General features: G+C 36.7%; 4 protein-coding genes and 1 pseudogene across 7 annotated transcripts; all 5 read left to right on the forward strand.

Moving 5' to 3' along the window:
* Nucleotides 1–6: 6 nt before the first annotated feature.
* Nucleotides 7–2,005, forward strand: LOC122073402 (B3 domain-containing protein REM10-like). 4 transcript variants are annotated; one of them, XM_042637984.1, is made up of 6 exons: nucleotides 7–68; nucleotides 146–491; nucleotides 581–696; nucleotides 814–1,025; nucleotides 1,193–1,367; nucleotides 1,460–2,005. In XM_042637984.1, the coding sequence occupies exons 1-6, from the start codon at nucleotides 15–17 to the stop codon at nucleotides 1,715–1,717; spliced, it is 1,161 nt and encodes a 386-aa protein (XP_042493918.1). In that variant the 5' UTR covers nucleotides 7–14; the 3' UTR covers nucleotides 1,718–2,005. The 4 variants fall into 4 exon arrangements, with proteins under 4 accessions (XP_042493918.1, XP_042493919.1, XP_042493920.1 ...); XM_042637985.1 differs by having other exon boundaries at nucleotides 584–696; XM_042637986.1 differs by having other exon boundaries at nucleotides 8–68; nucleotides 371–491.
* Nucleotides 2,006–6,521: 4,516 nt separating this feature from the next.
* LOC122073403 (zingipain-2-like) lies at nucleotides 6,522–9,536 on the forward strand. The gene is made up of 4 exons (XM_042637988.1): nucleotides 6,522–7,019; nucleotides 7,613–7,881; nucleotides 8,632–8,766; nucleotides 8,884–9,536. The coding sequence occupies exons 1-4, from the start codon at nucleotides 6,554–6,556 to the stop codon at nucleotides 9,154–9,156; spliced, it is 1,143 nt and encodes a 380-aa protein (XP_042493922.1). The 5' UTR covers nucleotides 6,522–6,553; the 3' UTR covers nucleotides 9,157–9,536.
* Nucleotides 9,537–14,583: 5,047 nt separating this feature from the next.
* On the forward strand, nucleotides 14,584–16,865 carry LOC122074353 (ervatamin-B-like). The gene is made up of 5 exons (XM_042639178.1): nucleotides 14,584–14,635; nucleotides 14,732–15,193; nucleotides 15,670–15,932; nucleotides 16,161–16,301; nucleotides 16,483–16,865. The coding sequence occupies exons 1-5, from the start codon at nucleotides 14,584–14,586 to the stop codon at nucleotides 16,699–16,701; spliced, it is 1,137 nt and encodes a 378-aa protein (XP_042495112.1). The 3' UTR covers nucleotides 16,702–16,865.
* A 1,700-nt stretch (nucleotides 16,866–18,565) lies between these two features.
* LOC122074355 lies at nucleotides 18,566–21,603 on the forward strand (annotated as a pseudogene).
* Nucleotides 21,604–24,148: 2,545 nt separating this feature from the next.
* LOC122073694 (COX assembly mitochondrial protein 2 homolog) lies at nucleotides 24,149–27,434 on the forward strand. Its single transcript, XM_042638320.1, has 4 exons — nucleotides 24,149–24,472; nucleotides 26,423–26,496; nucleotides 26,761–26,865; nucleotides 27,179–27,434. Exons 2-4 carry the CDS (start codon nucleotides 26,452–26,454, stop codon nucleotides 27,263–27,265), a joined length of 237 nt encoding a protein of 78 aa, XP_042494254.1. The 5' UTR covers nucleotides 24,149–24,472; nucleotides 26,423–26,451; the 3' UTR covers nucleotides 27,266–27,434.
* Nucleotides 27,435–27,436: the final 2 nt, after the last annotated feature.

Consider the following 27,436-nt stretch of genomic DNA (forward strand, 5'->3'; position numbering starts at 1 on the left):
GAAACCAACTGAAAATGGCGCCAGAACTCCAATTCTTCAAGCCCATCTTGCCTCCATTTCAACAACTTGTAAGTCTCTCTCTCTCTCTCTCTCTCTCTCTCATGGTAAGATTTGCTACGTAGCTAATCTGAATTGGTTGTTCTAGTCCATACCTAAAGCTTTTCTGAAGCACCTAGTCGATGAGATGTGTGAGGAGGGAGTAGGAGAAGCCACATTGAGGAACCATCGATGTGCCTCAAAATCTTGGCGTGTGAAAGTGAAAGGGTTCTGTTTCACTGTGGGATGGGACGATTTCATTCGTGATAATGATCTTGGCTTTGGGGATTTTGTCGTGTTTGCATATAAAGGTGCCATGGTCTTTGATGTTAAGGTTTTCGACCGAAGCTCATGTGAGAAAGAATACCACCATCCACCAGCAACTGTTGTTAAAAGGGAATTCCAGAATCAGCAAGAGAAAGACTACAACAGACTCAAGGAAGAAGAAATCAAGAGTAAGTTTGTGTTTACAAGTAAATGACTATTGGCCTTGTTCATGATCTGTACTTTGCAGTTGATGGTGTTGATGTTGGTGTTGGCTCAGTAGTTAGTAGTCCTCTGAGTGGGCAATTCACGACTCCCTGCATTGGACCAAAGGCAACCGGAGATGCTTTTGAGGTTTTAATAACAGAAAATAAAATCAGGAAGGCTAGCTCTGTGGTGAGTGAGTTCAGCTGTAATGTAAATAAATTTCAATTTTCTGAGTCTGATTGTTTGTTTTTTCCCATCAAAAGTAGACTTGATATGATTGATACAGAGTACTATTGTATGCGGCAGGGTGTTCCCAAGGATTTTGCGGTGGCTAACGGTTTGATTGGGAAAATCTTCCAAGCCATCTTTAGAGATGAAAGGGGGAATTCGTGGTGTGTAAGACTGAACCAAGATAGTGGTCGGGTGCGCATGGGATGTGGTTGGTGTAAGTTCGTATCCGGAAATTACTTGAAGGAAGGAGACACTTGCGTTTTCAAGCTCGTTAATTGCGGAAAGATGTCTGTAATTATGTGGAATCTTCCCTCAGTTCGTTTTATTTTCCCTTTAATAACATGGAATTGAGAGGTTCTCTTATCAATTTTGATGAAACCCACTAAACAAGTGGACTTTTCTGTGGCAACTTTTTGTCATTTATTAGATTGTTTCCTTTGGATGGTTTCTGCAGATGTAGCAAAGTTGAAGATACAATTGTGCTTGATGTTACTACATCAACCTCCTCCTCCTCCTCCTTCAATGATGGTGATGGATTTTCGAAGAACAGTGACCAGATTGAGATTAGACCCAACAATCCATTCTTTCTGTTCTCACTCAGGTCATATATCTTGAAGTGGTCTCGTTTGGTAAGAGCACTTAATTTGTTATTATGAAGGGAAAATTTCCCTTTTTAAAGTATGAGAAGTGGATGTGAGTGTAACTGTTTCAATTTCTCCAGGATATACCCCGGCCCTTCGTTAGAGAGAGTGGTCTAATCGGGATCAAGAGAAGCTTCACAACAACTCTGAGAGATGGAAAGGGGAGGTCATGGAGGGTGCTGTTGAGAAACAGCAAGACTAGCAAAGCAGTCTTTTACTTACGTGGTGATTGGGTTGGGATCTCAGCTGTAAATGGATTGAAAGAAGGAGATACCTGCAAGATTGAGCTCATTCGCAGGGGAAAGTTGCAGGTCGTGGAGTTCCGCATGCTATTATGAACTTTGAATCCGGCCATGAAAACTTGAGTTAATGATCAATTAACTTTATTGTACAAATGCTTCTGTTTTAGTGATTTTGCTGCTTGGTTCTTGTTTCTTTGGTTCTATAATACCCTGTACGCTGTAGATTGTAGCCTGAAGGTGTGGAAAATTATTCATTGAACAACAATTTTTCCCATGTAAGGAGGCCAATCCCAGTCGGTTGGTTCAGTCTGGTTTCGATGATGTTGAATCGGTTTTGGTCTGTTATTGAGCCAACCCAAAACTAAACTGTTGAAGTTTCATTTTTGGACTGGTCTGTCTTCAGTTTTATGAAATTGTGAATAAAATCAACAAGTTAAAACAAAATCAGAAAACAAAGCATCTGCAGGTAGGGTTAAATCTTGGAAACTAAACAGCTAAATTTGAAGAACAGAGCTGAAATAGGAGAAATAAGGAATAGAAGAGTTAAACAGAGGAATCCACCTCAAAACCAAAGGAATTACCTGTAACACATAAACCCATTACCCATAGGGGACTTACAATTAGGCTTAATGAGACCCATAGGATCTTGAGAATTATCTTAAAAATGTTTTTTTTTTTTTTGTAAGAACAGAGACCACTAAAAAGCATTGGGAAAATCAGTGTGTGTGGGATATGTAGTTAAGATTCCCATTAAATTTGAGTTGTAGTAGTCTCATAGGATTCCCCATGAATCCAAAAGTTAGGATCTGACAAGGAGGTGCATGTAATCACATCATTAAAGAAGAAAGAATAGGCGACAAATTTGAATGTCTATTCAAACAATTTGGGATGAAGTTCCCATTCCATTTTAATGTCTATTTTTCCTTTTCTTTTTTTCTTAATTTCTCAGAGTAGAATTCCGGAAGTGGGCAATTGAATGTAATGAGTTTGTTTTTCCCTACCCGATCTGCCAATAACATATCACTCAAAAAAGTGTGAATGTGGTTGAAATGTCTATTCTTCACCCTCTTTACCCCACACCCTCACCCCTTTAAAAAAAAAAAAAAAAGGTAAGGTTACAGTTTAAGAAGAGACTTTTTTTCCTTAAAAGTGTAAGAGCTTTCTTATTTAGATAGCGACACATATTTCTTTAGGCCACATGGCAGATCAGATAGGGTTGAAATTTGATAAACAAGTAGACCTTGAAGGCCTTAGCTAACATACCAAGTTTCACCTCTACTTCTTGAAATCATTTTTCATTTTTTTTTTTTTTTTTTGGGGGGGTGGGGGGTGGCGTTGGGGTGGGGGGTGTGGGGGTGGGGTGGGGTGGGGTTGTGCGGGAGTGGGTAGGTTTAGGTTGTTGCAGGAAAATTTTTGAATTTGTTTTATTATATAAAGATGTTCAGTATATTTCTGTCACTGCCAAGGCTGCCATTTAGGCTAGGTTAGAAAACTCAATTGCCTTGTCGAAATATGTAACTCTTCTTGTTTTAATATTTTTTCTTTCCTTTTCATAAATAATATAAGAAATAATAATCATTTGTTATGTAAACACTAAGCTTGTATTTGGTACGTAGTCTAGGGCAATCATGTGTTTCAAGAAATCGTATCAAATAACTATGTATACTACAACAAATGTTATTTATGACGATGATAAAAAAAAGTCTCTGAAAATAGATATTCATCACCAAAAATAATTGTGACGGTGATTTTATATGCCGTAGTTGAAAATTGATTTTCTTGTCATGGTAATTCCTAAACCACGCATCTATGAATATTCCATTGTTGGTGCAACTTATAATAGAGGATTTTCTTCATTTAGCCTCTTATGTTAGTAAATATAAGTTTGAGAAAAATCCTAGGGAGATTAACACAGTAACTGACTCCCTAGTCAAGAAGGCCTTGTTAATGATGTCTGACCTATTTTCACTATATGGTTGTTGGAAGTTTGTAACTTTACAATTATGAAATCCTAACGTCAAATGAATACAACTGTTTTTACATTAAAAAAAAAAAATTGTTAATTATTTTTTGTTGTAAGTCATTCTAAAAATGATTAAGCTTTTCAAGCTTCGGAGTTTGTTGTCGCTGAGTTGAAAACATTATTCCAGAATGAAAATTAGAACAATAAAACTCATGTTGCACCAACATCAATCACATTTTCCCATCTTATCCTGCACGATACACAATAGAATGATTACGTCCAGGATGATAAAATGAGAATGACAGCAACGATAATGAACTTCTTAATCTTTTTTTTTTTGGGTAAAACTTCTTAATGTTAATGATAGCAAAAGGAAGACAATGGAAAGTGGACGTAAGGTTCTAGTCAAATAATATAAAATTGCTTTCAATGTCAAAGGAAGCACGCGTGGCGCCAAAGTTTTCAATGGTGTTAGTATATCTTGTTTCGATGAATTGATTTTTTCATCTTTTATGAGGGATGAGGTGGTCATTTAGGCATCGTTTCACAACGTTTTGTTTTATTCATTTCTGTGTTTTCTTGTTCTTATAAACGAAGAAATAACCTAAAAGGCGTTTGATAAAGTCGTTCCGTTTCTCTTGTTTTTTAGAAATATAATCACAATTTATCATCCTGGAAACGCATGTGATGAAACAAGTATGACTTGTTTTGTCGTTTCTACAAACGGCTGTGGACTCCAACAATTGTGAAAGTTTAGATAAAAGAGACCCTCTAACCCAAAAAACCCGATGCCTTTCATCTTCTCTAGTCTCTTCGTCATCCCAACATGATAAAAACAAGAGAGAGAGAGAGAGAGAGAGAGAGAGAGAGAGAGACGTAGTCTCTCACTATGTCTGGGTGCACGTTGTCTTTTATGCTTCTTTTTTTCGAGATTATTAACCTTACCTAAATTAATGGAATGATTTCACTAAACCACTAAAATAGGGTATGCGAACACCTCTGTCTCAGTATATCTCTCTCTTCTTCACATAAAATAATGGGGCATGTCCTCCAATGTAAGATACAATTTTGTTGCATCTCATTGGTCCACTCCTCTATGCGGTTGGCTGAAAGAATCCTCTCCTTAAATTAATTTACAGTCTAAATCCACTTTAAGCATATATAGAATACCAAGACTAACCAGTTTTCTGATCGATTTAGTATGTATAGTTGGTTCAAAAGCATAAAGATTGTAATTGGTTTTAATCGATTCAAATCCAATGGTTTATTGATTCAAAATAGAACCAAATCATTTAATAAAAAATTGAACTTTTTAAAGATAAAACCAAATCGATTAGTAAATGGTTTATCGGATTCGATTTAATCAGTCTGATTTGAAAATGAATCAATTTGGCATCTATTTCTTCTTGTTCTGTTCTAAGCATGTTAGGATGGCCGGTCCATTAGGGGCTGCTCATCAAGTATCTCTAGGCTTCTAGTTTTTACATGTTATGTCTCTTTTTGAATATCAAACGTTATCATCTGGGTATCACTGATCAATTCTTATTTGTGATGGTTGTCATTTGGGTTTGGTTTCTTATAATAGTGGTTAGGTTTCTATGGTCTTTTCTAAATCAAAATTTTGTTAAGTCTCTTTCACGTTTGAACTGTGGAATTTTTAGGGACTGTGTTGGCATAAAAAGCCAGGAACATCTAACAAGGTCTGCACTAGGCAATGGCAAAAGGATACAAGAAGGTAGCAGTATGGGTTAACAATATTGATTTATGTAGGTGGTTGATGAGGGGAATCAGGCCAATTGGCCTTGAGACTTTAACATTTGTTCTAACAATTTCTGCTCTTTCCTCTAGGATGGTTGTAATTATAACTTCTAAAGATGGATATATTATAGAAACATAACCCTAAAATGATGCAAAAAGAAAAGGAAAAACAAGAATAAATGATGCACACAAATTTACGAGATTTAGCACGATTGTCTATGTCCTTGATGAAATAAGATCCCTTTTTCACTATCAATGAAAAATAAGATTACAACGTTCATCCTTACACCTCTCTCAAATTACTTAAAAAAAAAAAAAAAAAAAAAAGAGAACCTTGCTACAAATATATAGTGAAAAACCATAATACTAGAAAATACAAACTTGCCCTCAATAAACGAGTCCCAAATAAAAAATTCAAGTAGGGCTACACCCCCTACCACCTCTGCTACACAGTAGGATCACCGTTCTTTGGGGGGCCTACACCAGTACCCCTTGGATCCCCTCTGAATCAGATAGATTCATTTCTGAAAAATGTTGACAATAAATTATTTCAAAATTGACTATTTGCCCCTCTGTTAAAAATGTTTCAGAAATATCTACGATCGAGTAAATAGCTCTACGAACAAATGATTAAATTGTGAATAAAATACATCGTACACCAACATATATAATATCAATGGGTAGTAAGGTAGCTTATATGGCTAGGGTGGGTAAGTTATCTTACACTGTTGAGGGTGATATCGTTAGTTTTTTTTTTTTTTTTTTATTTAACTTTTTCTTTATTTTCACAGATTTTTATTTTCTTTGTGTAGGTGCCTGTATAGTTGATTATTATTGGTTTGGTTTGAGAAAGGAAATATCTTATATACTTTTAGGTGAAGAAAAAAAAAATTAGGGCCGAGTACATCTCCAATTATTGTGAGAGATTCCATCACTTTATTTACAGTTGGATGGGATACTCACTGGTAAGGATATTGTCCTCATACATTTTAGTGAGCGGAGGAGACTTTAATTATGATCCTCTCCACCGTATGTGGACAGAATATTTCTCCTTTATTTATGATCTAATCAATGTGTTCCTCCAATATTGTTTTCTTCATCATTAATGCCCACCCAATAATTCACTATATTACATTTTGTTCTCACACCCTCCTCTATATAAGCAATAATCACCAAGAGGCGTAAGTTCCCACCAAAGCATTAAAGCAGCAATGGAGATGAGAAAGGTTGCCCTTTTTGTTGCCCTCTCAATGGCTCTCGTTCTAGGGTTAGTCCAGAGCTTTGAGTTCCATGAGAGGGAACTAGAGACTGAAGAGAGTCTCTGGGACTTGTATGAAAGATGGTGTAGCCATCACAAGGTTTCTAGAGATCCCTCTGAGAAGCAAATGCGTTTTAGATTGTTCAAAGACAATGCAAAGTATGTTCTTGAATTCAATAAGAAGGATGCCCCATACAAGTTGGAACTAAACAAATTCAGTGACATGAATGAACGTGAGAAAAATGTCCTTAGTGGCTACCGTTTGAGTCGTGAAAGTCGCACACAATTACGACGGAGGAGAGGGACTGTTGATGATAATTTCATGTACCACCACAATAAGTTGATCAAAGACATCCCATCCTCTATTGATTGGAGGGAGAAAGGTGTTGTAGCCTCCGTCAAGGACCAAGGCTCATGTGGTACGTAAAGAATGAAAGAAATTTGCTATTTGCCTAAATTCTTGAAGAAATAGATATCTTGCCTATTTTTAGAACCCGCTTCCCATTTCTCCTCTCCCGTAAGCTTTGTTTGGAAGCAATAAAAGAAAAAATAAATAAAAAATTACATTATAATTTTTATCTTATTATGTTTTTTGTTCTTGACTATCAAACATAACCTTAATTAGTTTTATGCATCATCTATATTCTTTTGATTTGGTGTCCCCTCCCCTCCCCTCCCCTGGGATTTTTTTTTTGTCTGCCTGGCCTTTTTTCTTGTTGGGCCTTCTTAGGTTCTAGCCCTTCACTATCCTTTGTGGTGTTTTGTTATTTTATATATATATATATATATATATTTTTCATTCAAAAAAAAAAAAAAACGATATACGAGTTGGGGCAATTACTATCAATCCCCTACACTTAACTTATATTTACTGATACTTTTCCTACCTTAAATTTTGTTTCTAATACTCTCTTATATTTAGACCTTTACATCTTCCTCCCCCCCTATTGCTTTAAAATACCCAAATTACCTTTCAATGCCTCTTTGAGTTAAACTGACCATTTGATTACAGGCTCTTGCTGGGCTTTCTCGACGGCTGCCGCTGTTGAGAGCATAAACAAAATCGTGGCCGGTGAACTAGTGGACCTTTCTCCACAGCAGCTGATAGATTGCGTGACTGTAGGATGCGATGGTTGTTGTGGAGGGTACTATGGATCAGCATTTGAGTACATTGTCAACAACAATGGAATAACCACTTTGGAGAACTATCCCTACGCATTCAAGAATTTAGATTGGCATTGTGATCATTTAAAGCAAAATCTGACTTGTCAGCCATCAAAGGTACCTGAATTTCAGAGTTTTTTTTTTTTTTTTATAAGAAGTAGTACTATAAGGGTTTGTAGGGGTGTGGTCCATTACCAGTACTTTCAGCTTGGTTCTTTTAAGTATGCTGTATGCCAAGGTGTATGACTGTTTTGGGCTAATTCTATCTTAGTATTTTTTTTTTTGGATTTCCTTTTTAGTTTGATTCCGTTGTAATGATAGCGTTGATTTCTTTTTTTTTTTACAATATAACTTGGTGAGACTACTTGAAATTTAGACAGAACTTATCTTCAAAAATTAACCATACCATCAAGAATAGCTAGGATGCCCAAATACTTATAAGTTTTCACATCGGATTACCCACTTTTGATGTAAAATTATTATTTCTGTCATCCATGTGGAACCCTAAGAGGGAACAAATCAATTTAAAAAAAAAAATCAACTATAAATCAACAAAGAATATATTTAACTATGAATTAATGGAATATAGAAAATTTACATCTGGGCATTCCTAGATGGACTATATATAAATCATAAAAATATTAAAATACATAATTAATTAGAGAATCGTAAATATATGAATTTCAATTGTTGAGGGAGAAAACGAGACTTTGAATACACACAATAGAGTATAGACCATAACAATCATCAAAATACAAGAAATGAGGGGAAGGGCCCACCAACCAAGCCTCAAGGCCTGATTTTTCAACAGCTGGTATTGACAGTGGAATACTAGACAGCTAGGCTCAACTTACATTGATTTCGCAGGTGCTTTCTCCTTTGGTAACAATTGATGACTTTGAGGAAGTACCTTCAAACAACGAGTCTGCTTTGAAGGAAGCTGTTGCACAGCAACCTGTATCTGTGATCATAGATGATTCACTACTCCTCCTATACAAACAGGTATGTAAAAAAAAAAAAAAAAAAAGGAATTTTTTTTATAAAACTAATTAATTTAAATTTATTCGTTTTTTTTTTTAATTGTAGTATTTAATTCCCTCCAACCCAAATGGTCTACAGGGAATAATTGTGGAACCCTGTGGGACAAACCCAAATCACGGAGTGACAATTGTAGGGTATGGTACTGATACTGAAACTGGGCTTGATTACTGGATCGTGAAGAACTCACGGGGAGCTGCTTGGGGAGAAAATGGTTACTTTAGAATCCAGCGAGGTATCTCTGCCGAAGAGGGACTTTGTGGTATAGCTATGGGAAGCTTTTATCCCATCAAATCATCAACTGGTATTTCTTTCATAAGGGCAGCTGAATCTTCTCTTGAAGATATACACTGAAGGGTGATGAAGGAGACGTATGTAATATTATATTATATAAATAAATCTATGTCAAACTTGTTGGTTATAAGTGTTACGTGCATGCACGGGTTGGCATGGCTCTTGCAGGAGATGGCAAAGGTGACTAGTAACTATTGATGTAGTAATTTAGTGTGTATTGAAGTAATTATGTGTACAAGTTGTATGGGAAGTTTGTAGAGAAGTAGTGAACAAGGGGGGAGAAGTTATAGCGAGTTTATTGGGTAAGTTGTGATAACTACTTGTAAACCTATAGGGTAAGCATAATAGGAAAGAGAAGATAGACTTCGATTTCCTTAAACTATTGTGTTAAGTGAGGATATCAGTTTGCTCTATTAAGTAATGATGTCAGGTTTCATCCATGAAATTAAGTTATCATATTTGGGGCAAATGGTAGCCGGACGTACGTATTGTAATCTTATTTTCATTTTCTTTTAATATTGACTGTTCATTTAATATTAGATTAAACTATTAGTTTTTTATATTGTAATTGATTCCTAGTTTTTAAGGTAGAGAGATGATGGATGTAGTTACTTAACTTGTTTAATATTTTTTTCATATAAATAAAAAATAAAAATTCAATATAAACGGACGACTCCTTCGATTCTACTGGGAATTCTCAATTCTCTCTCTCTCTCTCTTTCTTTTGCTTTGCTCTCAAAATAGGATGAGGTAAGAAAAAAATCAACATAACTATTTTCAGGCACTAAGCATATGAGAGACTTGGCCACATATATCCAAATACCATGTTTACATATTAATCATCAGAGAATGGATTTGGACAGTAAAGCTTGCATGTATGGCAGAGGACAAATTTGAATTTATAAAGTAAACAAAGCTTTTGAATATCTGGGATTTTATTATTACTTCTTGGGTAGATATTATTAACCTATGAGAATTTACTATGGATGCAAATCTTCAATGAGATTGGTAAACAAAACTTCAACTAGACTGGAGAACGTTAAAAAAGGAAGAAGAAAGAAGGAACGTCTTTGAAGAAGAAGCAAGGAGAGAGAGAGAGAGAGAGAGAGAGAGAGAGAGAGAGAGAGAGAGAGGATTGAGATTTCTATGCGGAATCAAAGGAGGAATTCACTTATATTGGGATTTTTATTATTTATTTATTTAAATATTAATAATATTAAAAAAAATTGTAATTGTTTACAACTCTGTTAGTAGGATTAACATATTTAACACGTGTCAATCATATCACTTACGTGAACATTCACTGGGCTCCAGACGTTTTGTGTTCCTATTTTTCTACATGTACCACAACCATTTTTCCATCATATCTTATCTTCTTCTTCTTTTTTCTTTTTTTTTCCCACTCTGTTTTCTCTCTTCACTCTCCAGCGTAATAGTTAGACTGCATTTGATAGTCATTCTTTTCAGAAATGATGTTTCGTGTTAAAATCAGAATTTTTCATTTTTGTGTCAAAATTCCATTTTGGAACAAAACTCAAATGTTGTTCTGACGTTATTTTACCCGATTCATTTAAAAAAAAAAAAATTTTGAAAAACTAACCATGGACACCAAACAGAAGATTTTGTTTTCTTGTTCCCGTAAAACAAAAAATACCATAAAAAATTGGTTGTAATGAAACTGACTTTTTGTAGAGCTAGCTTGATTTACTATTCTTAGTTTGGTTAAAGAAAAATGGATGGATTATATATACTATTGACTGTGTCATCAAAATTTTTGTTTTACTAATTTTTTTTTTTTTCCTATTCTTTCCTTTTCTTGACATCCAAACATAGCCCAAGTGCTTATCTTCAAGTTTTTCAGGATCATGATGGTAGAAAGCTTCTCTCCTTCAAGTTCTACTTAGGTATCTCTTCTAACTTTTTGGCTGAGATCTAAAGCATTAATAAGGGGCTGCATCTTGCTCGCGAGATGAATATAAGACACCTTTGGATTGAGTCAGACTCCTCCACTGCTATTTTCATTTTCCACAATAGGCTAATCCCTTGGTCTATTCTTCAGGAGTGGTCTTATCTGTCTGCCTTTCTAGACTCCATTGAGTGGAAGATTACCCACTATTTTAGAGAAGCAAATCCAGTTGTGGATTTTTTGGCTAAGGATGCAGCTAAGTCCAGGATTGATAGTAACGATGTGTAGCTCCCTCAGCATGTTGCCTCAGAATTGCAATTCGATATTGATGGGCGTCCTCGCTTTAGATTTTTGAATTTTGTGAGATAGCAATTGTGAGTCTCTACTAATGGCAATGCCGAAGGTGGAGGCTAGCTTCTTACTTTTGTATTCTATTTTTCCCTTTTTTTTTTTGCTATTAATATAATCTGATATTCTAGCAAAAAAAAAGTGCTTATCTTCAAGTGGATTCCTCGCATTGTTTACGCTTTCAGTGCTTTGGTCATACTTTTTTTTTTTTTGCTAACGACGGGTATCCAGACCTTCTGCATGACTAGTCCCGTGGGCTCATACAAACCCCACAACCACATGGACCGGGTCATACCAGTGTTGAATGAGAACCATTCAACTTTCACTGAAAGCAGAGAAAAGCACTAAACACCCCAGTATGAGTGGCCCAAGGTGTGCCTAGTGGGTGTCGAACCTAGGACGTTCGAGTTTACGATATGTACCAAGTTCATTGCTCACCAACTGCGCTACCCCCTTGGGTTAAGCTTTGGTCATACTGACAAACAATGTATGAGGAATTCTAGTAATGTTAATGAGAAAGATGGTAATCCCATTTGCTGTCCAACCCCATCCCAACCTGTTTCCAACACCATATGGTTCACTTCCAATTCCACTCGAACCTATGAAAGTCCATTCTCCTTCTCAACGTAACCCCAACCATGAACTATTTCTAAGCCTCCCAAAACCACTTTTGGAAAAAAATTCTCTTCTACCATGGTTGCAACCAAGTATCTGTTGCAACCCTGTGGTAGTAGCCAAGGAAATGGAATCCTAGGGGCAGGTTTGAAAATACCCACCCTTGAGATTCCATTCCCTTGGCAACCCAGGCAGCAGCCAAGTTTCTAACCACTTTTACCTCTACCTACACTTGACCCTATCCCTACACTGCCTGAAACCAACAAGATATTTTTCATAATCTTGCAGGAAAATTACACCTGAGGTACCTAACGTTAAAGGTATTATGTTTAAGGGTCCTCACATTTAGAAAACAATACTTGAGGTTCCTAACATTTAGCATCTAGAGTGTCCCAAGATCAATTTGATGTTAGCACATGTTAACAAATGATGAAATGACTAAAAATACCTAAAGTTTCTATATCTATCAAAAAGATTTAAATTGGAAGTATATGATTCATTGATTCAACATCTCAATTTTACTCTTTTTGGATAAACCAAACCTAAGGTACCCAACATTTAAGGGAATTACACTTAAGATACCTAACATATAACGATGAAATTACCAAAATGCCCTACGTTCATAACTATAAAAAAATTTCTAACTGGAAGAATTTATTTGAATATCATGTTTTATACTAATCTAGGTTCATACTAATCCTAGACTTTTCAATGCTTTGTTTACCTCAAGCTAGCTCCATTTAAGTTCTACCAAAAAAAAAAAGAAAACTCCATCTCATCAAATCCTCTCTGTTGTTAGTTGGGCAATACTATGAGTGATGAGAACATATATTTATATATATCATAACCCATTAGCTTTATCTGTTTGGCCAATGTTGAACGAGTATATATTGTTCTTCCACCTTCTTTTGAAGGGTGGCGTGCTTGATTAAATGACTGTAATGAAAGTCATGAAATGAAATTGGCTTTTATTTGTGCATGAGCTGGCGTGATAGATTATTCTTCCTTAGCAAATATTTTATCACTTAGTACACTTGGATGGGACTCTTTAAGGATAGGGTGGCATGGAGACTTTAGGACCCTTGAATTTCCTCACCATGCTGGTGCCAAGATAATCTTTCTCCTTAATTTGTGATCTAATAATCAGTGCCTTTTGCCATGTTAACCATGCACAAAACGAGCTTAAGAATTAATTTAATACAGATTATAACAATGATAAGACACTCCTCACCCATAATCCATTGCATGATCCAAGTCCAAGCTAGCAATATAAGAGATTATGATCTATTTTCTCCACAATTCACTTGAATAATTCTATCCCAACAACTGTACATCGAACATGCAAGGTAAGACATGTAAGGTCATCATCTTTCTATCAAATGATGATTTAATATGGAATGTTCAAGATAGACCCACATGTGGGCAGAGCTGAAATTTGTATCTATAAATTTAGTGTAGAAAAAACTTATAGGTAAAATTTCGCAGTTAGAGAATATTCTTTTTTTACGATAGGAAATCTGTGGTTATAGACGTAGAGACGGCACTTGTAGCTACAAATAGAAAATCGTAGTAAATCCGTCTACCACTGCAAAATTTTAGATTTTTTTACTACGGAAAAAATAGCAGTTATAGGTCTTTTCTATTAGAATGTCTTGCGTTGGAATTTCTAGCTCCACAGTTTTAGGCCTTTAGAGTTGTAGTATCTTGTGTTGGAGTTTCTCTCTAAGTCCAATATATGTATGTAATCTCTTTCATTCTTTCTAATGTATATGTTTTTTTAGTCAAAAAATATGTTCAAGATACACTCAGATTCAAATTTATAAATGGTGATTGTACTTTAATCATTTTTTAGCTTTTCTTTGGATTTATAGTAACCAATGATGGTAATGTCTGAGGGAGGATCTATATTGCTAAAAGAATTTGTTCTTGTTCCCTGCTTACAGCATGGCGAAGATAAGGTTTCAAGTTCATTGATTTCTTCCTTTCCGTCTGGATATGCCTATCCTAAAGTACATTTTATATTATTTTAATATATTTTGTTTACCTAGGCAAAAAAAACATTTAAGATCACAGTCAACCTTTGTGTTTATAATTAGAAGTAAAATAATGTTTTGATTCCTTCTTATCCTTTTTAACCCTACCAACTCCTTATAACAATAAGTGGTTTCTGAGTTTCATAGGCTTATTATTATTTTTGACTCTCCAAGTTGTCTTATGTAGACGGAATTGTAGTAACACTTCCCTATAGGAGTCTCTACAATCTTAATCTTGTGGAAGATGTGTGATTCGTAGTCATGAATTAATTGGTTCTTCTTCCATTGATCCCCACCTATGTATTTTCTAAAATAACCCTTTGTAAGTACCGAAAATGATGTTATAAAAAATACAAAAACCTAAGGAGGTATTTGCAAACCCACAAGGAAATAAAAATACTATTCTATTTCAGCGCATGCCATTACGTGCCGCCCAGTCTAATTACATGGAAAAAAAAATTCCAATAAAAAATATCACCCTTGAAAATACTCCATGGTGGCTTGCTTGACCTCTAGCTGAGAAATTTATCCCACGTTGTTGGTGTGGAAGCACCTTTACATTGGCACTACGCACGTTGTTATTGCATGGGAAATGTAATTATCTTCAAAGTCGTTAGTTTACCTCCAATAATTCACTGTATTTGTTCCAAACCCTAACGCAGTTCTCTTCTATATAAGCATGCAAGAGGTTGCCTTATCTCCCACAAAATCAAGCACTAAAGCCTGGAAACAGCAATAGAGATGGGAAAGGTTGCAGTTTTTGTTTTCGTTGCTCTCTCAGTCCTGGCTCTAGTTCTTGGGTTAGCCCAGAGCTTCGAGTTCGAAGCGAGGGAGCTTGAGACAAAAGACAGTCTGTGGGAGTTGTATGAGAGGTGGACCAAACATTTCAAGGTTTCTCGAGACCCCTCTGAGAAGCAAATGCGTTTGAGTTTGTTCAAAGATAAGGCAAACTACGTTCATGAATTCAATAATAAGAAGGATAGAACCTCATACGAGTTGGAGCTGAACATATTCAGTGATATGACTGAGCTCGAGGTCAAGGAATTTGTTACTTGCTATGATTCGAGTTATGATAAGAGAGATATGCACCACCATCGCCACCACCACCACCACCAGAGAGGCCTTACAATCCCATCCTCTATTGATTGGAGGGCCGAAGGAGCCGTCACCTCCGTCAAGTACCAAGGCAGATGTGGTAAGTAAAAAACCTCTCCAGCTAGCAATTCTGTAAACGAAATTTATCTACTAAACGGGTTGCAGCTAGGGAAATGGAATCGCAAGCCAGCTAGATGGGGTCCGCTACTTAGATTCTAGCCCTCCAATCCGCTTTATTCGAGGTCATAATCGGAACAAGACCTAATTTGTGCATGTATTTCCTCACTTTCTCTCATTTAGTCATTTTTGGCCAGTCCCTAGCTCTTTTAGATATTTCTATATGGAACAGACCACTCCTTCTTACTGGTGCATCTGATGCCTCTGTTGAACATGGTCATACGATCATATCATATCAAATGATTTTCTCAACTCCGCTACACAACTTATCAATATACTGCAACTTAACTACCCAACATTCTACCCTGTATATCACAGTTGATCGTAAGATTACCCTATAAAATTTTCTTTTAAGTTTTACAAGATACCATTAGATTAATTAAATTAAATTAATTACAGGTTCTTGCTGGGCTTTTTCGGCAGTCGCTGCCATTGAGGGCTTAAACAAAATCAAGAACCAAAGCCTAGTGGTCCTTTCTGAGCAACAGATAATCGATTGCAATAAAGCTAGCTACGCTTGCTGTGGAGGGTGGTACAGTAATTCATTTCAGAACATCATCACGTATAATGGGTTAACCACAGAGACCAACTATCCCTATACATGCGAGTATGTGTCTTGTGACAATGGAACAAACGCCAATCTCACTTGTAAGCCCTTAGAGGTAAGTATTTTAATACAAATGATCTTTTAACAAAAAAATCACCCATTACTATCGTGAAATGAATTATGTTGCATGCGAAATCGCCACCTCCTTTCATCGTTGATGATTTCAGATGGGACCTACAAGAGAGACCCCACCGCCGCTACAAATTTCGTTGAGTTGTTTTTTCGAGTAGTTGCCCTTAATTACTTTGTGTATGTTGGGTTAATTTTTGTATTGATTTCGCAGATAGTTCCTCCTTTGGTTACAATTACAGACTATGGATGGGTAGATTCAAACAATGAGTCTGCCTTAAAAGAAGCTGTTGCGATCCAACCAATATCCGTGGCCATTGATTCTTCAGGTGCTGACTTCCAAGGTTATAAAGAAGTATGTATATAATTATACCATCACCTATAGAAATATATAAGAGCAAATAGAGAGAAAATTTAATTCTTCTATAAGAAATAATTTCTTTCATTCAAATTATACTTGTATTAATCCAAATTAACTCCAAAGACAGTACTGTTTATTAAGATGGGAATACCAATTCAACTATGATCATCTACAGGGCATATTTGTGGGACCCTGTGGCACAGAGACCAATCATGCAGTGACGATTGTGGGCTATGGTACTGATACTGTTGGAACTGGATATGATTATTGGATCGTGAAGAACTCATGGGGAACTACTTGGGGAGACCAAGGTTACATTTATATGCGGCGTGGTATCTCCGCCAAAGAGGGACTTTGTGGCATAGCCCAGTATCCTGCTTATCCCATCAAATGATCTACTACCTATCTCAAGAGTGAAGGGGACATACATCTGGTATGTTATGTAATGGAATGTATGAATAAATCTAGCACACTTGGGCCTTGGCCTGATGGTTTGGAGTGCATGGTGCTTGATTTGCACCAATTTCTTTGTTTTTCAAGAAGTGTGGCCTTGTGCCCTCATTGACTCTTACATGGGTCTGTACTTGATTCCTTTGTGGGTGTATTTGTAATGATCAATAGGCTTTTGAACTTGAAATAAAAAACACATCAAAAAAAATAAAATAAAATAATCTACGTCAAACTTGTAGACAAGTATGTATTTCTTCCCATATGGAGTGCTTAATAAATTTGGTTGTTATGAATGTCTCCGTGTAGGAGTTAGCATTTTTTCTTTTTTTTATAAATATTCTATCCTATTGAGTGCCACTGGCCAATCACCAGTCTGCTGGGCACTAGAAGGTTCAATGGCCAAATTTTTATTTATTTATTTTTTGCTAAAAGTCAGCAAAATGATATATTGAATGAATAATGAATTACAAGCAAAAGAATGAGAGAAAATTAAATTCACTGAGCTGCCACTCCACCTATTCTTTTGCACAACACATCCACTCACCCGAACATAACAAGGTTCAATCCCATTATCTCCTCCCTTGGGTGTCAACTCTTCAAGTTGAAACTGTCACCGCTAGGCTAAACTAGTGTTCTTCAAGTTCAACACAGTTGCCTCTCTACTTTCCCTACGTGTAGACATAGCTGGGCAGTTGGTTCTTTCACAATCAGTTGTGTTTAGACTTTAGACGAAGTTCTTTCTCCCAACACTCATGTAAGAAGAGAAAAGGAATACTCTTGGATCATGTGCCCCTACGCTTGGACTCAATAGATGTGAAATTACCACCTCTCCCCCCCCCATGGTCGATGCCTGTGCTTGTGCTGTCATTGGATTGTGCACTAGCACAAAAACCACGCGACCAAGTAGTGATTCATCTCCCATAATTGGGTTGGAATTAAACCTATAGTACACTATAGAGGACAGAACGAACCCCTTCCTCCAGATGGCTCCCACGGTTCTGCCTTGATTTAACTGTTTGATCAATGCATGATCCTTGGTGGCCTTATACTTTCTACCAATCATGTGGCGGGCCTTGCAGCTCATGGTAGAAGAAGAAGAGAATTGATGAGGGTTGGTTGTGGCTAGTGGGATTATGGAGGGTTTGATGACAAGTGGGGTCGTGCTTGGCTGGAGTAAAATGATGCAGGCTGTGGAAGTGGGCTTGGTTTGAGGAGGGCTGGAGGCTGTCTCACGTCGGGATCAGGTGCAACACACGTTCCTATTGTTTTCATAAATATTCTTATTCACCCTTTAAGGCAGTGTTTGGTAGTCAAGACAAGAAAAAAAATGAAATGAAAAAAAAAATGAATCTAAAAAGAGAATTTAAAAAAAAAAAAAAAAAAAAGTATGTATATTTGGCTACCATTAGGAGAATAGAAAAGTTTTTACCCTTAACATAAGAAAATACAAAAACTTTTCTTTTCTTCTAATGATAGCCAAACATACATATTTTTTTATATTTTTTCTATTTTTTTCTACTTTTTTTTAGATTCTTTTTCCTTTTTCTTTTTTTCTTTTTTTTTTCTACCAAACAAAGCCTAATAGATCAAAGAAATGCATGCTTCCCACGTTGTTGGTGTACGTTGGAAACTATCATTTATACATTAGACCCTCATCCGTACTGATTCTCGTTGAGTTCATCAATGTGACAGTTCATCCAATAATGTTTTCATCATTAATTCCCCTCCAGTCACTCACTATAAAAAAAGCAAGCAGTAGGAGTACGTAGGCCTAAGTAAGTTCCCACCAAAGCATGAAATAAGCAGCAATGGAGATGATGAGAAAGGTTGCCGTCTTTGTTGCTCTCTCAATACTAGCTTTAATAGTTCTAAGGCGTCTAGCCCAGAACAGCTTCAAGTTGGACGAGAGTGACCAAGTATTTCGTGGGTCAACAGCCCAGAACGGCTTCGAGTTCGAAGAAGAGGAGCTGAAGACAGAAGAGACTCTGTGGGAGTTGTATGAGAGGTGGAGCAGATATTACGAAATTTCTCGCGACCCCTTCAGAGAAGCAAACGCGTATCAGTTTGCTCAAAGAGAAGGCAAAGTACGTCCTTGAATTCAATAAGAAAGGCGCACCATACGAGTTGGAGCTGAAATATTCGGTGACATGACTGAGAGTGAAGTTCAAAATATGGTTACTTGCTCCCATCCGAGTGACATAAGCATGGAAGAACAGCAAAAGAGAGGGTATACTGATTTCAATTACCACGACAAGTTAAAAGAGATCCCATCCTCTTTCGATTGGAAGGAGAGAGATGCCGTCACCTCTGTCAAGCAACAAGGCGGATGTGGTAAGTAAGAATGTAAGATAGTAGATTCCAACCTGGCCCACCATTTTCAAAGTGTGGAGTTTTGAGAACAGGGTGTGGGACCGACACCCCTGGGGATCGATTATGATCTATCCTCTCCAGTGTTGAGAGAGTCCAGCCACATCCGATGGCTGAGAATAATCCTGCCATGCACCCTAACATCTGGACACACTCCAAAGGATTCTAAGTTGTTGGATGTGTGATGGGATCTCTCCGCCATTAGAGAGGATCTAAATACCCTGGAGGGTGGTAATTTGTCCCCACCTATCCCCTCGTGGGCAGTTGAGCTGGTCCCGAGTGGTGATTGATATATGTCATGCCCTTATTTTGAAAGAATAAAAGATAATAAAACTAGGGATGTAAACGGATAGTCGAAAATTAGGATTCTATTCATATCCATATGGGTATCTGGATCCAAATTCAAATTATCTGGAAAATAATTATCTGATTCGAATAGACCTCCAAATAATAATGAAATGAAAATTAAGTAGTTAATAATCTTGAGGTTCTTGAAGATTTGTCAGGTTTTAGAGAATAAGGAATATAACTATGACAATTGAGAGATATGGATTTAGAGCAAATCGTATCCACCGGGAAGAGAATGTAAGAGCTTTCAGAGAAGTATACTAATGGTCTTCTCACTCAATTAGTGAGGTCCCTAATTTGAAACAATGGAATAATTACACTTAGGCTGATAGCTCCTCATAACCTAACTAAACTCAACAATATAGTTATAAGACTATTACTGGTTACTACTAATAGTCTACCTGGATGGTTGGATCTAGGCTATACAAGTCAGGGACGTAAACTGATAGTCAAAATTCAAATTCAATTTACATTTTTATCCATTTAAGGGTAATCATATCCAGTCAAGAGATATTCAGATCTAATTCATATTCGATCCATTTACATAACTAATTAAAACTATAAACTCGGCTTAGTTTTGTATCTCTTCAAAAAAAGCAGGCATATTATGGAATTAATATTAATGTTACATGATGCTTTCACACTAATTATTGGTTGTTGCTGGGCTTTCTCGGCGGTGACTGCCATTGAGGGCATAAACAAAATCATGACCGGTAAACTACTGAACCTTTCTGTGCAATAAGTGGTTGATTGTGATAAACTCAGCTCGGCTTGTTATCAAGGGAATCGTACTAATGCATTTAAATACATAATCAACAATCATGGGATAACCACAGAGGAGAACTATCCCTACACAAGCAGGGAGTTGAATCAAACATGCAAATATCTAACTTGCCACCCGTCAAAGGTAGATATACCTCATGGACTTTTAAGATTTCTTTTCTTTTAGATTCTAGAAGATACTAACTTGTAGATCAGCTCGATATTCTTAGCATGATATTGTCCGCTTTGACCCATGGACCTCATGGCTTTAAAACGCATTATGCCATGTTAAGGAAGCCATCATTATCAATATATAGTCCAAGATCTTCCTCCCTAACCGATGTGCGACTAAATATATGCCCCCCTCAATGGCCTCTGTCGTATATATCAACAACCGTCTCCATAGGTGAGGCTTAATGGATCTATAAGGTGTCTTGAATGTGACACTTTACCCCCCCTTAGGAACAATGGACCCTCGTTGTGGCCCCACATGGTGTCGGGATTCTTCTCTGATACCATTATATTGATCCAGCTCCTTAACCTTGACATGATATTGTCCACTTTAATCCAATATCATGTTTAATACACGATCCAAATCAAAATAGATAATATCATGCTAAGGGTAAGAAGTCGGTAGTTGTATTAACAATGGAGTACTAGACAACTAGGCTAGCTCAACTTTTATTGATTTCACAGGTACTTCCTCCATTGGTAACAATAAATGACTATGGGTGGATAACTCCAAACAATGAGTTTGCCTTGAAAGAAGCTGTTTTTAACCAACCTGTATCTGTGAACATTGATGCTAGAAGTGTAGAGTTCCAACTTTATAAAAAGGTATGTAATTAATACCATATAAAGAAATAAAAGATGAAGAGAAAATTATACTATTAAATTCTCATGAATACAAACTCCAAAAACATTGTTTAAGATAGCCTAAGTCAACTGTGATCTACAGGGCATATTCACGGGACCTTGCGAGACAAACCTAACTCACTCAGTGACGATTGTGGGCTATGGTACTGATACTAAAACTGTGCTAGTGTGCTTGATTACTGGACCGTGAAGAACTCATGGGGAGCTAATTGGGGAAGAGAAGGTTACATTTATATGCAGCGTGGTATCTATGCCACAGGACTCTGTGGCATAGCCAAGCAACCTTGGCGTCCCATCAAATCATCCTCTAATATTTCTTCTGTGAGGGCCGCATCTTCTCTCGAAGCCGAACTTTGATATATGAAACATCATCTTCCACTGTTACATGGATAACTATCTTTATATTTATGTATAAATCTACATTAAACTTGTTGCTTAATTAATGTTTTAGTTCTAATAAACAGCTACATGTTTGTTTTATTCTCTTTTAAAGATCGATGGGGTGTTTAATCAGTTGGTTGTAATGAAAATGAAATAAAATTGTTATTGTGTTGGAATAAATTATTCTTAGTACGGCTTCATTTTTTTTCCAGTAAATAGGAGTTTATTGATAAGAGTGAATAGGACTCATGAAGCTCGACTAGCCATGGACTGGAAATCAGCTAACTTGTCCTACACTCTAGGGACAGGGCCTTCCGGGCCAAAGCATCAATGACTAAAAGTTGATGGATCTTGGTATAAAATTCACAAAGCAGCTGCAAAAGTAAGATATGATACGATGAATGTCTTGGACTATAGGTCGGATCTCTGTTGAAGGGATGCTCTGCCTATCATTGATGAATTTAATCAGCTCTTTGCAATCTGACTCAACCATAATGTCATTTTAAGTATCCCAAATTGCTTGAAGAAGACCAGATCACATTAGTACGACTTCATTTGGTTATGAGGGGAAGGGAAGTGAAGTTTTCAAAACTTTTTTAATCATTATACCAATGTGACTATATCACTCTAACTACAAAATAATTCCATATTAGGTTATTAAATTTTATTTTATTTTGCATCCAAAACCCTTTGTTATAAAATGTAAAATGAAAGTTACGTATAAAATCTATCATTATTAAATATGATAAGAAATTTAAGTACTTTATACAATCATATGCGATAATGTTTACAACTTTTTTTTTCTTTTTTTTGAAAAATTCATTTCCATTCACTTTAAATTTCCCATGCAATCAAACATAACCGACACGAAATCTAAACATATAACACATGAAAATTGAGAATATGATTTTCCCCCCTAAGAGGGAAGGAGAGTTAGGAGTTAAATTAAAAGATTAAAAAAATGAATGTGGCAGGTATGTTGAAGTAAATTGGGTGCGAAAGTCTTTGGGTTCAATAGATCAACCAATGATATATGGAATCTGATTTCTTTTGAATGGTTAAACCAATTAGCAATTTCTCCTGGGTGTGACGTAAGAGCAGTGCCTCTTGTTCATCACATCAATGGGGATGAGAGAATTACCGAAATTTGATCAGGTTCACGGTTAAGATGCCTCTCAGTCCTTCACTACTTCACGTGATTGGTCCTAGTACTCTTCACATATGTGGAGTTGATCTTTTTCTCGTGGATATGTGAAGAATAAAGATACAGTCCAGCATATGATATAGGAGACAAAGATATTGAACCTAGTTTTCTAAGGCTACGGTGAATGGATATATTTCCGTTCATTATGTGCGATTAGGATCACTCGAAGGGGTAAAGGAGCGGGATTTTCAATCCTTGGATTGCATGATGAACCTTATCACGCAGTCAAGAAAAACTTAGTTAAAAAGTTTACATCTCTAACAAAGGAAGAGCCGACCTTCTACCAAAAATACAAAAGAAGAGCCCCATCCAACGTTATTCAAGAAGAGGTACAATAATACATTTCGGAACATCATTGAGTATAACGCGTTAATCATAGATACTTATTTGTGGGTTGCTCTGATTAAGACGAATTGGGGATTATATGGATAAACGCATGATTACAGGTTCAATTTTCCATTTGTACATCTATGATTTAAGTGAAGATCATGATGATAAGTTACAATTAATTTGTATCTAGGACCACTGATTCTTCAAGTTTCGAGTTCAAACATTATCAAAAGGTTTGTCATTCTCCCCCTCTCTTTCTCTCTCTCTTATGTAAGACCAAGAAAGTCTAACTTACACTGTTTTCATTAATATAAAAATGGTAAAATAACTTAACCTGAGAGTGTAATGTGAGATTGAGCTGCTCTCAACTCCTCCAATGCAGTTGCCTTTGAAAATCACATCCAAAAATGGTAAAATAAATTATAAATGTGTAAAACCCCATAATACGATGAAGAGAAGAAAGTTGTTTATTTATGTTTAACTTCATGAAAAGTCCACTTCAACCTCAGGGTATATGGCTGTATCCTTCTCTCTCCTTTCAAGCTTGGTCAGGACTCAGGACTCAGGAGATCTGTGATAGGATGATCAATTCTGACCCTTTTTAGTCCCATTCAATTCTAACATATCAATATTTTCCAGAAACATATAATGTGGCAACCATGTGAACAAAACTCAACGCTCTAAGGTTTGAAAACTTTGAGGTCATAGCTATAGGCATACTATCGTCTATGGGTATAAGTTTGGCCCCGACAGCCAAAATCTGCCATGGCCAGCTGGTTTGCCTTGATCCCAAATTGGGCCTGGGCTAAGTTTTTTTTAACTTGACGGCAAGTTAGGATTAGGTCGGGCCTGATTGAGACCTAGATTCAAATCCAATCTTGATTGTAACCCTAATTTATATAATATAATTTAAGGCTATCATTCTATGTTTTTATTCAAAATAATGAAATACGGGTCATTGATTCTTATGACCAGATGTCCTCATTCATAGACCCTTATCCTCGTCCAATGGTTTTTTTCATGGCTATGCACCACCGTGTATGGTGCGCAGCCGTACAGAAAACCTTTTGCTTCAAATCTGATGGCGAAAACCAGGAACACCACCATGACCATAAGCTTTGGTCCAACTTGCCACGTCTCCAACGTTTAGAAATTCCTTTAGATGGGCCCCATGGTTCTACATTTAATTGTTTGACCAATGCATCAGGTCGATGTGGCGGACCTGGCGGCTTCATTGACCTCCACGGGCTCCACCGTGAATAACAAGTTCTTGCTTTTGCTCTTTTGCTGTTTTGCGTCTGAGTCTGTCCCTTTCCTTCGTTCCGGAACGATTTGGCGATTACCCATCTACTGAATCCAGGCAGAGGACGAGCGAGTATGGTTCAGTTGATAGCCTACCATAGTTGAGCTCTGAAATCTTCGACCAGGTCTCAAGTTTCCTTCTCAGGTAAGCCCTCTTACGAGCTTTCTTTTAGAAAGAATGTCTTTTTATTTGAAGCTTTTTTGTTTAATTAGCAGCAGGCTATGCTTGGGTAATGAAACAGAGCGAAATAGATTTCAATGCCTTGTGTTCTTCTTGCCGCAATCCAGGGAGTGGGAGAAATTGATTTGTTTGTGTATTGCTTACAAAGTGTTCAACAAAATGCTTCATTGGATTTTTTGAGTTATTGAGGTCTTTTTTTCTGTCAGTAAAATTTCTTTACATGTGAAGTGAGGAAGTTAACGCAGTTTGGATTGCTTATTCTCTCTTGAAGGGTTATTTTAGAAATTGCTGGATTGGGTGAACATGGTTGAGTTGCCTTTGTTTTGTTGGATAGTCACCAATCGAAAGCTGATCGACATTTAATTGGGCACTGAATTGGATGAGACAGCCGTAAGTTTATATGTTTCGATTTTTGTTCCTATTGAGTTAGGGCCCATTTGATTGAACGTTAGGAGTTAGGACTTGTTATCTGGAGCGTGCAAATCTGATAACAGTGCTTTTTTCCCTCTTCTTCTTCTTCTTTTATTCAAATGTTTAACTCTATAGTTCTCAGGATATTGGTGTATTAAAGACTGATGGATTAACAAATCACAACACTTCCCCTCCTCCCCCTCCCCCCAAAACCAATAAAATAAAAGATCCTTTATGTTGAGATGTAGGGAGTTGTAGGTTATACTCCCCACATCGGTTTGCTTTGGTCCTTGGTGCCTCTTCATATACTTGAGGAGCTCTCTCCACCTAGCTAATACCTTAAGGTTTTGGGTTGGACCCTCCAACATGATATCAGAGTCTATGTCTGTTTGTTATCCTCACTAAGTTGTTTATCCACTTGTAGAGCTAGGAATGCCAAAGCTACGCGTGAGGGGGAGTATTGAGATATTGGGAGTTATAGAGGTATAGTCCCATAGGTTTTCATATGCTTGAGGAACTCTCTCCACCTAATGCCTTAAGGTTTTGGGTTGGATCCTCCAACACTTCAGGATCAGTTTAATTATTTCATACTCAAAATATGGTGTAGAACTGTCTTATTTATTTTGGAGGTTGCCAGCATTACTAAAATACAATTAGCCAGATGGAAAAAATAGTTGCAGGGTACTTATCCCAAACCCCCACCCACCCCCACCCCCCCCCCCCAAAAAAAAAAAAAAAAAAAAGAAAAAAGAAAAAAATTACAAGGAATACGAACTATAAATGTAATGCATTCATGTCATGAGTGTTTGCCATGCTAGAACAAGTGAAAATGAGAAGGATAGAGTAATCTTCTCAAAACACTTGCTGGATGTGTCATCAAACCTGATCCCTGGTACCATCCTGTGATAAACACCTGAGCAGGGATGCCATCTAGTCCTAGAAGGGTCTTCAAAGGGACTGCTTTAATTTCTTTAAGATGGTCTTATGTTTTGGTGTTATGATCTCGAATGGACTCGCTCTGGAGACTTGCTAAGGATTCCATTAGGCTACGTACATACTTTGAATCTATGTTGGCATAGGATGCCCATATTCTTAAAGAGAATATATGATATATGGGTTGAATACTATATGATTTTTACTATCCCCTACTCTATATTTGCAGGTAGATGACTCTGTAATTCAACATGCAAGACTGATTTATAAACCTTATAGTTCCTGTGGGTAGTGGATTTCTATGGCTATGGACCACTAAAATTCAATAAATTTTGGAAGTCCATAACTAAAGAACTATATTTTTCGCTTACAATCAATTCAAAATTTTAATCACTAATAGGGCAGTCTATTATTAAACTTAGCAGTTGTGGTTATAGATGACTCAATGGATGAATTCAAATAGCAATCACAGAAGCAAAGAAGGAGCTTATTTTGTTAATTAGCATGCTTGAATACTTGTTCAGTTTAAATGCTAATGGTTAAACGTGGCTGCTTATTTTCGTCTTGCAGTGTACTAAGGTCGCAGTTGCTCCCTGAAAATGCATCCTCCTTTGACATTACACAGGCACCCAATGTGTGCTGAAGTAAGTTTAGCTTCTTGGTTTCTCTCATGACATTAGACTAAATTCATTTTTTTGTTTTACAATATGTTAGTATTTACTATTGATTTTCTTGTGACTTGGGATTCAAATTTCTGAATGCTTTTCCCTATATTTCTAAACGCAGAAGGATCTGTTAATTGTTTTAATGATCCTATCTGATTGTTGAGACATTGTTCTCACAAATCTAATGATTAAAAGTGAAGGGATTCATTTACCATTGGTTGTTTCTGTGTTTCCCTTTTGTAGATTATTGAACTGTTCCAAAAGTGTCATGTTGACCATCCTGTTGGAAAATTCTTTGGAGAGTGTACAGACCTGAAAATTAAGCTCGACCGTTGTTTCAGGGAAGAAGTGAGTTCTATTGTTTATATGCAAGTCTTTCATATAAGGTTTTTCCCCCCTCTGCCTGTCACCTTTGAAAAGCACATAGATTTGAGGAGGGGGACAGTTATTGCATTAAACAGTCTTCCTCTCCATTTTTGCCCTTCACTGTTTATTTGACATCTATTAAATGAGTTTTGGTAAACAAGGGGCCAAAATAGTAAGAATTTGGGATAGCTCAAAATGGAAAGGAAGACTGCAGAACAGGGGAATATTTGTTTAGTTACTGCTTCTTATAGCTCCTTCTTAGGGTTTAAAGGTTGGATGTTCATTTCTTTCACAGAAAGCCTTAAAGAGAAAGGAGAACTTTGAGCAGAGTAAGAAGCTGAAGGAGAGGCTACAAGCTCACAGGAGGCAAACTGCCGAGTAAAGTCAAGAATAAGTACTACATTTGTGTACTATGATAATCAGTGACTAGTTCAAAACTGTGAGTATTGTTTTATGTACATTTATTCAAACATCAAAAGTCACATTGATTAATAAGGTTGAAGGAAATCAATTCAGGAGAACAGGGGAATATCTAAGTCAAGTTTTGGCCATC

This window comes from Macadamia integrifolia, chromosome 3, assembly GCF_013358625.1.
Source record: "Macadamia integrifolia cultivar HAES 741 chromosome 3, SCU_Mint_v3, whole genome shotgun sequence".
Classification (NCBI taxonomy): Eukaryota; Viridiplantae; Streptophyta; class Magnoliopsida; order Proteales; family Proteaceae; genus Macadamia; species Macadamia integrifolia.